Consider the following 11,369-nt stretch of genomic DNA (forward strand, 5'->3'; position numbering starts at 1 on the left):
AAACGAATAAATGAGTCTGTGTGGGATGGTGTTAGCCCTGAAATATATATACATACAGTGCCTTCATTATCTACTCATTGGAGAAGCCTTATTTTAGATGGGAACATGTTCTATTCATGACCATTTTCTACTCCGTGATTTTTTTACATTGGTTGGAGGTTATTCAACTGATACCTTCTTATTTTCTCTTGCAGTTACGTGAACGTCGTCAGTCTTCTTATGAAGAGTGCCTAAGTTTTGTAAGGAAGCGTAAGTAAAATCTTTTGATAGGTACTATTTTATCTGAAATGCAACCACTTCTTGTAGTGTTTCCATTTCGGATGTGAACGACGACGTTTCGACTGCGTTTGCTACTCTTCTTGAAGGAATAAGGTCGACTGGTAACTCTTCACCTAATGAAGCATTATTCTGCTATCGCTTAGCTAACCTCTCTCCAGCAATTTTATTTTAGGTTGCCTTCGTTCACGTCTGAAGAAGCAGAAACAATATCTTGATCAGCGAACGAAGAGACGCTTCAAGAGAGAAAAACGAGGTAATAAAAGAATGTTTAGTGGGTGAAAATCATTCTGGCTTAGATTAAAGGATTGCTAAATTAAATATGGCCACGCATTTGGCATGTGACTGGTTATTTTGCTATATGTAATAGAAGTGACCTGAAATCAGACAGATTTTTGCTATATTTAGTCCGAGTTCGTAAACATGAAAGCAAATGATCACGGGCAAAGAGTTTCCATCATAAACTACAGCACCTGTGTTATCATCATCTTCCCTTGGCACAAGCGGTAAGATGAAATAATCATTTCAATCTTCAAAGCATAATATAAGCTGCCTATTAAGGTTTTCTAGCCGAATAATAGTCAATCACAAGGACTCTTCACATGATGGTCTCAGTTTTCGCTTAATCTGGTACCGTATGGAGCTTTGTGCTTGGTTTTCTCTTTGAGAGTGCTCAGTCTTTGTATTATTTTGCTTATTTCTCACTACGACCATGTTCAAATTGAACAGGTATTGATGCAAAATGGCCTGATAGTACGGGAGGCCACTTTCATAAAAATGTTTGATATTCCGTTTCACTCAAGTAACCCTTAGTAGTGATTAGCATGCAATTTCTCCTTACAATATTACCCCTGAATCACATATTAAGGTTATGAGAATAAAGAAAATGACCACCAACGAAAAGAGCTTTTGATCGGTAAACAAATTCTCCTTGTCAGCACCTTAAGAAATGTATAAAGAACAGTATGGAGAATATGTATACTGATTTTAGGGTGTAAAGGGTTAAAGGAAGAGGCAAACACACATTTTCTAGATTCACATTTGAGACTCGCTTTCCTCTCACGGCAATAGGGATTGCAGGTTCCATTCTATCTCAGGTCACGGACCGTTCACAATGTGATCATATTAGATGTAGCGTAGGAAACGTAATTCTGCACCCAAATTTCAAAATGAGGTGCCTGCTCGCGTGACAACAGCCTGTTAAAGAGCAGTAAACAGGTTTGAGAGTTTGTATCGGGCGTAAGAATGGTAAACCGTAACTGACATTCTATTACATCGTGGCAGTATTGTGTCCCTTTCATTTTTCTCAGATGAGGTTGAATGCTTTACTGAGAAGGGAAAAAATGATACCATTTATTCTCCCGAGTCTATCAGCTTGACTTTTAAAAAAAAGAAAAGCTCTGGAGGATATGAAGGGAAGGTGTCATGGGAACCTTTCAAAGGTAAGCTAGGTGATCACACCAGTTTTAATCACCACTGCGGTCAGCCTGTATTAAGCGGTCGGCACGCCATTCCCCATGGATAAACGCTTATAATACAAGTTTGACTGTATTTTCCGTATTTTTTTCTGTATTTTTGGCACTCCCACCGGTTGAGAGCATGTCAGTTAATCCCACCAGGACGAAGAGGTGATAGTAAATAAAAAGAAAAAATGAACCTGTTACAAGTAGACAAGTAACCACAAGAAATGCTAAATTTTCTCTAATTTTAGGCTTCGAGAACATGAAAATTCGAATGTCTCACGAGGTCTTAATTTTACAATTTCCTCCTCTAATGTAGGACTAAGGAGCAAACTTTTTCAAGGCCTAGGACACTTTCTAGGCTGCAATGTAGAATTATCACAACCAGCTGAATTGAGGTTCTTTGACTTTTTACCAGATGACGCGTTAAACTGGACTGGATATAGAGTAATCTATGTCATAAACCGAAATGAAGTAGCATGTGAGAACTTTGACAAGGTGAGGAAAATTTCCCCTTCGGAGCATGTTTTTCATTAATTGACGAGTTTACTCATTTTTGCTTCGTGGTGTGTTTGTTCACAAGAAGTCTATCACTTAATTGCACTGAGATTGCCTCCCACAACTTTCATATGCTTTATTTTCAACACAGATGACATAGACTTACTAAAACTATAAACTTGTTCTTAAGACTTGCTGGCAAAATTTTTCTGATTTGGTTATAGAACTTTGACAATTTCAGTGGGGGATCAGGGAGGAGGGCTCGAGAGGTTCAGAATTCCCCCACAACATATATCTACGTTTATGTTGGTTTGTTTGTTTTTTTTTAATTATTCAACTTGTCATGTACTAAAGTTCCTGGAATTACCGAATCACATTTTACTATTTAAAATTCTATTTTCTCCAATTAAACATGTCTTGGCTTGTTGAGGCTTGAGATCTGATGAAAATGTCTGTTATTTTGCGAACAAAGAATTCCCGCCTTAAGCATAGGCGGAAAAGAAACGCAATCGAGGCACCGTTTGTCAGAGGATACAAAGAAAAATGTAAAATCCCTTTCCGAAAATGCCTAGTAATGCCCCTAAAGAAATGCGCGCGGCACAAACAACAATATACAGAACCGTCACGCATATCTGTGACAGACTACTTGACGAATTATCCCTTACTGCACGGCCATTTACTTTACCGCAGATCTAACCAGCCAGCTTCTACAAACCGTACTCTGATGAGCTGAGATTCTCGCAAGGTCGGATCCTGTGAGCAGTGTTATCCTTTGCTGGACGATCGTACCTTTTATTGCTCTTTCGTTTTGTAGCGGTCACTGACGTTTATCATCCATACAATGATCGCCACACCCAGCACAACACCCATTGCAGTACACCTTAGTACTAAGATGATGGCACACCGCTGCACTTCAATGGGTTACGCTTAATGTGGCTTTAGGCTATTGCTAAACGATTTCTGAAAGGGTACCTGGCGGATATAGATTTTAGTTTAGCGCACTAAAACTGACATACATGCCCAGTTAGCATAATTTTACTGTGTCTGTTTCAGAATTTTACGAGCTATAAAATATCAGAACTGCAAAGTGGATGGAAAATTGCTGCGCTTGTAAGTAATTTGTTTTGCGCATATCAACTAATAGTTGAATTATGAGATCGAAATTTTCATCGCGTGATGGCGTCACAAGAAGTGTGGAAAGAGGAATTTAACTAGGCTATTTGTTATCTTAAATCTTAGCTGGAAGGCCTTAGCGCTTTAGGTGTGCCTACTGAAAGGTAAAGCAGATACCTCTTTCGTCGCTAACATTCAATTTGTATTTACACTTTCTTTTTCATTAGGTTACTCTTCTGCCATACCCGACTGGATACGGTATTTCGACCCCCGGTAAGCTAATGAAACGTATCAACAAGTATCAAGAAAGAGAAATTCTAAACAGAGTGCCATGTTGTGCTGAGAATAACCCTCACATGATCCAACATGGTTAAGAATGTGAGATTCGAAATCGAAGCCTATCATTCTTTATTCCAACTACGGCTTCGTCAAATAACATGGATTGCCGTCAGGCCAAAGGCGATGAATGAAATCGGTCGGCGTGCCCTTATTTTCGCAAGTTAAGAAAGTGCACTCTCTTCAAAGGATCTGCAAGATCTTCTGGACCTCCAAGTTTTTTCTTTGGAAAACATTTCTGAAAGACCTGGAGTCTCTTAGCCTTTCAAAAATTGCTTGCGTGGAGCATTACGCGGAACCGAAATAATTTTTTTCCTCTGCGAGCATCTAAATAAGCAGCAGGAGATTAAATCTGTGTTGATTCAACCCTTTTAGCGAAAACCAATCTCTCATGAAGACAATCCAGAAAACGTTTATTTTCTAATAACTTATTCCACATCTCATTTCACTGAGCCAACTTTCGGTTGGATTATTCATTTCGCAATTAGATTGCAATTAACTGATAAGCAGCCTGTTTTTCCTCGGCATTTTTTAAAATTTTTTTTCAGATTGTGATGTTTCAGATGAAAAAATTTGTGGGTTTGGTGAGTATTCGTTATAATATAAATGTGTGTATAGGTAATAACATGATTTCGAGTGCACTTTGGCGTTAATAAGCACGAGTAGAGTTAATTCTTTCAAAGACAACAAAATTGCACGAGCCCGTTGAGCAAACGCAATTTGTAGCCTTTGAAAAACTTACAAGCGCTTGTTTACACCAAATTGCAAGAGAAATCATTCTATTACTCATTACGGTAGCGATAACAACGACAGCAACAACAAAAACAAAAACGTCAACACCAGGTTTGCTTTAAAAGATTGCATATCTCAATTTTGAGACACCAAAACTGTAGAAATGAATCTAAGTTTTCAACTGCGTACTTTTAATTCTTTCAAAGACAACAAAATTGCACGAGCCCGTTGAGCGAACGCAATTTGTAGCCTTTGAAAAACTTACAAGCGCTTGTTTACACCAAATTGCAAGAGAAATCATTCTATTACTCATTACGGTAGCGATAACAACGACAGCAACAACAAAAACAAAAACGTCAACACCAGGTTTGCTTTAAAAGATTGCATATCTCAATTTTGAGACACCAAAACTGTAGAAATGAATCTAAGTTTTCAACTGCGTACTTTTCGACTGGAAATTATTATTATTGTTATTATTACTATTATTATTATTATTATTATTATTATTAATAGTAGTAGTAGTGGTAGTATTGTTGTTGTGGGGTCATTTTGCACTTGCTTTAACTTTGTAATTTTAAAAGAATATTTATTAATAAATTTTTTATCCTTTGCAGATGTCACAACAAAGGCTCCATCAACGATAACAACAACAGCAACAAAAGCATCAACAACAACAACAAACGCATCAACAACAACAACAATATCAACACCAGGTTTGCTTTTAAAAGATTGCATACTTCAATTTTGACACATCAAAACAGTAGAAATGAATCTAGGTTTTCACATGCCTACTTTCTGACTGGAAAAAAGGAAAATTTAAAAAAAATATCCGAAGAAGGCCTTGAAGGAATTACCTACTAAAGGGAATAATAAATTAGGCTCGTAGAGGTCAACGTTGTCAAAAGAGGAATTTCTCGAAAACAAGAGCGCTGGAAAAATCTTGGTGAAGACAAAAAACCTTTTGTATGATAATATTAAGAATTAATATTAGTAGTAGTAGTAGTAGTAGTAGTAGTAGTAGTAGTAGTAGTAGTAGTAGTAGTAGTATTGTTGTTGTTTTTCATGTTGCACTTGCTATAACTTTGTAATTTTGAAAGAATACTTATTAATAAATTTGTTATCCTTTGTAGGTGTCGCAACAAAGGCTCCACCAGGTTTGCTTTTAAAGATAGATTGCATACTTCAATTTTGAGACACCAAAACAGTAGAAATGAATCTAGGTTTTCACATGCCCACTTTCCGACTGGAAAAAATAAAATTTATTTCTGCAGAGGCACATAATTCTTAATAAGTCAAATATATGACTTTCATATATTCTTAACCGTAAAAAACCTTTTATTACCAAATTAAAATGGGTTGTCGGAAGCGAAGATTATGACAATTGCGATAGCGACAACAACGATAGCGACAACAACAACAAGAATGCCAACACCAGGTTTGCTTTAAAAGATTGCATACCTCAATTTTGAGACACCAAAACTGTAGAAATGAATCTAAGTTTTCATCTGCGTACTTTCCAACTGGAACTATTACTATTGTTATTATTATTATCATTATTATTATTATTATTATTATTAGTAGTAGTAGTAGTAGTAGTAGTAGTAGTAGTAGTAGTAGTAGTAGTAGTATTGTTGTTGTTTTTCATGTTGCACTTGCTATAACTTTGTAATTTTGAAAGAATACTTATTAATAAATTTGTTATCCTTTGTAGGTGTCGCAACAGAGGCTCCACCAGGTTTGCTTTTAAAGATAGATTGCATACTTCAATTTTGAGACACCAAAACAGTAGAAATGAATCTAGGTTTTCACATGCCCACTTTCCGACTGGAAAAAATAAAATTTATTTCTGCAGAGGCACATAATTCTTAATAAGTATTGGATGACAACGTACTGTTAAATTTCTTGAAGGGGTCAACAGACTTTACAACTGACCCAATAGTAGAGCGAATTAGTTAAAAGTAGGACACAAAGTATTTTTTCTTAAGTATTCAGCTTCTCTTTACAATTTTGGCAAATAGATATGTTTTATATATTCATTGCATATTTTTTGCATTTTGATTAATTCATGTTTCCACAAACAATAAATAGAAAATACGACTTTCTACGATAGTTATTGACAACTACTTATAAGACGATCAGCTTCACTTTTCTTTCCTGTATTAAGTAAAATTCTTGCAAATTTTAGACATTTAACCCTTTTGACGCTAAATCACCTTTACTATTTGATAACTCATCGAAATATGTGTGCAAAATATCTTCGTCAATTGCTGGAAGGATGTCCGAAGAAGGCCTTGAAGGAATAACCTATTTAAGGGGTTAATAAATTATGCTTGTAGAGGTCAACGAAGACACAAGAGGAATTTCTCGAAAATAAGAGTGCTGGAAAAATCTTGGTGGTGACAAAAAACCTTTTACTATCAAATTAAAATGGGTTGTCCGAAGCGAAGATTATGACAATACGCCTTTCCTCTTTTATTTGATTTTTTTTTCAGGTAACAAAAAGAGGAACACTATCATTGGTGGAGTAGTTTTGGCCATTGCCTTTTTGACAAGCATAATAGTAATACTGCGTTATTGCCGACGATCGCAAACCGATCTTACACCATCGATGCCAGGTTAGTTTTTTCCCCTCAAAATTCACTTGAATTCAATCCAATATATGGATGCACCTCGTTATACTCGCGTATCATTATAAGCTCTAGCTACATTTTGACGTTGTCTGTGATCTATTACTGATGGCATTCAGTAGACACATCTCTTTCATGAAATTAGGATATATAGCTCTTGTAAGATTAGAAAACTGCTATACTGGGACTCGTATCATCTGTGATCAACAATGCGTACTTCTTTGATTTTTCAGATTTAAAATTTGAGTACGATGCATTCGTTATATTCAGCTCACAAGACTCGGATTGGGTGGTTAACACTCTCATCCCAACTCTGGAGAAAAAGCATGGCTTGAAGTGCTGCATACATTACAGAAATTTCACACCAGGAGTCCTTTTTAGGGACAATGTGGTGGAAAGTGTTTACAAGTGTAGAAAAACCCTTGCTATTGTCTCTACTCACTTTTTTGATAGTAATTATTGTGGATCAGAACTGGATTTCGCCCTTCATCGACTTATGGAAAAGAGGGATGACAGCCTAGTTGTCATCAAACTTGATGAAGTTGATAAAAGGAAACTTCCCATCGAACTGCAAGAGAGGAGTTACATAGACTATTCGAAATCCGTCGAAAAGGAAGCGTGGGAGAAAAAATTGGTTGATTGCTTAAAGAACAAAGCTAACAAATAAAACAAAGGAAGCAATAAATCATAAACAGAAAAAGCAAACGTCGATATTTACCTTGTAAGCTTTCTCGCGGGTGCCATGTAATACGAAAGGGACGGCGGGAGAAAATTCAAAATTTCAAGAGAGTCATCACTGACTTATCGATTTCTGTATTACTGTGTTACAAATCTAATTTTCGACCGACATGTCGTCTCTATTCTCGCACCTGCTATGTGCTGCACGTACACCTATTTTGGTTCGTCATTAATTTCTATCCGTTTCCGGTGAGATGTTTAAAAGCCACCTCGTGAAAGGTAGCTACCCGATGAAATAACATGTTTACTTCAATCTAATATGCAATTTTCACATGAATGTTAATGTCTCGTATCAGTAGTAGTTTTGGAAGAATTTATAATAAAGTTCGGATATAACACGTGCTGTCATTGGTTAAAATACCGTGCTCTATGAGAGTATAGAGCATAGAACTGAGCTAAAGCTGTCACGCTATCTGCCAAATTGTACTATGTCCGACCTTTTCCGGGACTTCTTTCTAGCTTTTCTTTCGTTAATTGAATGTGAAATTTCGGAACAAGCGAGCAAAGGTTTGCAAAAATGCCAGATGCAGTAATTTTCGTTACTGTAACGTGAGCAGAGACAAAAATCCTCAAAGATAAAACAAAATGGACAGTCCGAGTTTTAAAGTTTTTCACGCTCAGTTAAATTGCAAGTTTACGTGCGGTAATAAAAATCAAATACAGCTGAGACTTGTTTAGTATATAAAGTTTCGGGTTCAAGAACAAAAAAGAGAATGATGAAAAATATAACCTGGCATCACTGTTAAAATTCATTCTGATCATGATGGTGTCACAGCGACTGCGATCATGCTGAGGTCTATGCGGAATTCGGCTGTCGTTCATCCATAAAACACTCGTCTTGAGCAGTTTGTTTTCTACTTGCCATGTGAAATAACTTGCGTATTTTTGTGAGCCACGATTGGGCCGAGTTTCACTGAACATTTCACTTTCAGATTCTGTATTAGAAACTAAAAAACTTCAGGCAAAGTGTTAAATCCGACATGCCGAACTATTTTAGTTTGTAAGCTATTGCAGAATATGAACTTTGATGGTTTTTGAACTTTGATGGTTTGACATTTTTGACAGCTTTAGTCTTGTACAACCAATCAGATTATTTGAAACATTCTAACAGGGATTCGAATCGGCTTATTGTGACGTGCTTTATGAGAGTATAGAGCATGCTGACGACACTGTTATTGTTGTTATTTTGAAAATTGAAAGTAATGCGCGGGGAATTTAACGGATTCTCTATTATAAAACAAATAGAGAAGCCTTGACTGTGCTCTGTTCTGTTGTAAAGCACTTAGGAGACTGCCAGAGCACGCAGGAGGTGGGGAGAAACACTTGGTTTCACAGTTGAAATCGGCTGAATCTGTTATAAAGCTCGTAATCATCTTTATGTAAATATGAAGGAGCCTTGTGTGTTGACCTGCGACAAGTATAGCAACATCGCGAACGAGAAGTCTGTGGATTTTTTGTAATTTTTTTTGTTTTAGCCAAAAACAAATTTCCTTGGGAATTTTTCTAACATTCGCAGTATGCCAACAATGCTAGTTTTTGTGAATGATGGTTATTTTTGCAAAAATGTAGATAATATGGTTCTAGTCGCTTTTACTTTAAAATTGCTAAAAAATACCTCCATGACTAAAACGTTTACAACAAACAAGCAAAAGGCAAACACATTTAGCCTACTTGTAAATAAATTGAAAACTTAAGATCCTAAGACGGAATGAGCTAGGACGGCTATCGAAAATAAATTTGCAAAACATGGCATGCGCAAATGAAGCCTAGATTCGTGTTCTCCCCCCGTCCTGATTTCGTCGACGACACCATTCAGCTTGCTTTGCCTTCGTCTCGAAAATATATATACTAAGTTGTTGGTTTGCAGTCGCGGTGATCTGTGATGCGGAGCAGTGTCCGGTGAAGAAAATGAACGGACTGTAGTAATCGAGCAAACCTCTCCTCTGAATAGTCTATTTAAATCAAATTTGGTTCTAAAGTATCACTCAAGCTTCTTACACGTACCTCCTGATTGTCGATGTTCAACTTTGGCTCATAATTTTGAGAGGTATTTTACGTTTTCGTCAGGACGGATTCCCAATTATTCGTTCCGTGGGATCTGAAGTTTGAATCGAGTTGTAATTTCCAGGGAGCCAAAGGTCGTCCTTCGTCAAAGGAAGGGTCAACGCTCGAAACGTTAGCCCTTCAACTCTTTACGGTGGCAAATTTACCTTTTCAACTCAGTGGTTAACACTAAATTACAAAATTGGAACATCATGTGAAAGAATAGCACAACATACATACATATTTAACATTAATTCAACCATTTTCTAAAATAGATATCTTCCCTAAACCAGTATACTTCTAAACAGTGTAAGCATTGCTAGAAATTACACCCAAGAGACACTTGTGAGTAAAGCTTCCCTTTTCAATGACTTTGCAATGTGATAACGTAAGGCAGCTTATGATCAAGACTGATTTAAAGCACAGAAAATATCAAAATAATATAGAGGCAACAAATGGTCTAGTTCCTGTACAAGAATATAGATCTTGTTTGATTTGTCAATCCGAAAAACAAAGAGCCATAAAGCAGCATTGAGTATTCTTCCAGTGGATGTGAGAATACATGTACTCATACTGCTACTTTAGATATCATCAAAATATGAACTTTCAGCAAGTACTACCTAAGGCATTCGCCAAGTCATTGAAAACAAAGGAAATGGTGACAAGAGTCTGCCTACGCTCAATTTCAAGCAAAGCTTGCTCCAAAAAGGCAAAATTGCCTTTGACTGATTATAAGAAACATTGAAAATATGAAATGAGCCAAGAAACCCAATGAGCATCAAGAATTCTTTTCTTGTGGAAGGTGACACATTACACTTTGCTCTGTTACTATGGACAGGAGATCGATGTATTGAAGATCGCCAACAATTAAAATTTGTGCTGGACATGATCTCTGATTGCTGAATCAACATCAGCTACGCTATGCAATGAAGACAAATTTTACAACTATATTTAAAACAAGCCAAAGTGCAAAAAGTGCCTGTAGCCAGTAAAAATTGCCTACTAGTCTGCCATTTTTGGTTGGTCACTTTCCCCTCATTTCGTTCACTCAGATGGTATATGTATATATATATATATATATATATATATATATATATATATATATGGGAAGTTTGCGAGTCGATTTTCGCGTGGAACAGTGCTCAATACGTTGAAGCAGAGCAGAATAAATATTATGAGGGGAAAAAAGGACGTAACTACGTTTCCCGACAAGCCTGTTTCGTGAATCGCTTCACTCTTCAGGGGTTTAATATATATATATATAACTAACTGCAGACAGTACTGTTTCGGCCTTCTGGGCCTCATCAGTGCAGTGCTGATGCTAGGATGGAGGTAAGGCAATATAGCCACCCCAATATATATATATATATATATAGGATGCTTTTCTAACACTATAGGCCAAAACACTACAAACGGAAATGGAAATTTGGCTCAATGCTAATAATTTGTCTCCCATTCAATGCTTGAAAAATGACGCAAGACTCCCAAAATATCTGAAAAGAATCCACTATTTCATTTGCAATATTTATCAAATGGTTTGACAAAA

The 11,369-nt window shown here is 36.6% G+C and overlaps 1 protein-coding gene across 1 annotated transcript in view; it reads left to right on the forward strand.

Annotated features, from left to right (window-relative positions):
* The window catches only part of LOC113685901 (uncharacterized), a 15,223-nt gene extending 7,105 nt beyond the window's left edge, over positions 1-8,118 (forward strand). The window contains exons 2-11 of the mRNA XM_089204893.1: positions 195-249; positions 452-532; positions 1,587-1,718; positions 2,155-2,234; positions 3,288-3,344; positions 3,575-3,620; positions 4,232-4,267; positions 5,069-5,128; positions 6,908-7,030; positions 7,276-8,118. Coding sequence (XP_089061019.1) covers positions 195-249; positions 452-532; positions 1,587-1,718; positions 2,155-2,234; positions 3,288-3,344; positions 3,575-3,620; positions 4,232-4,267; positions 5,069-5,128; positions 6,908-7,030; positions 7,276-7,709 — 1,104 coding nt within the window. The 3' untranslated portion in view covers positions 7,710-8,118. The remainder of the gene's footprint in view (positions 1-194; positions 250-451; positions 533-1,586; positions 1,719-2,154; positions 2,235-3,287; positions 3,345-3,574; positions 3,621-4,231; positions 4,268-5,068; positions 5,129-6,907; positions 7,031-7,275) is intronic.
* The last annotated feature ends 3,251 nt before the right edge of the window (positions 8,119-11,369 follow it).

The sequence above is a fragment of the Pocillopora damicornis genome, chromosome 4 (assembly GCF_964200805.1).
Source record: "Pocillopora damicornis chromosome 4, jaPocDami1.2, whole genome shotgun sequence".
NCBI classification, from domain to species: domain Eukaryota; kingdom Metazoa; phylum Cnidaria; class Anthozoa; order Scleractinia; family Pocilloporidae; genus Pocillopora; species Pocillopora damicornis.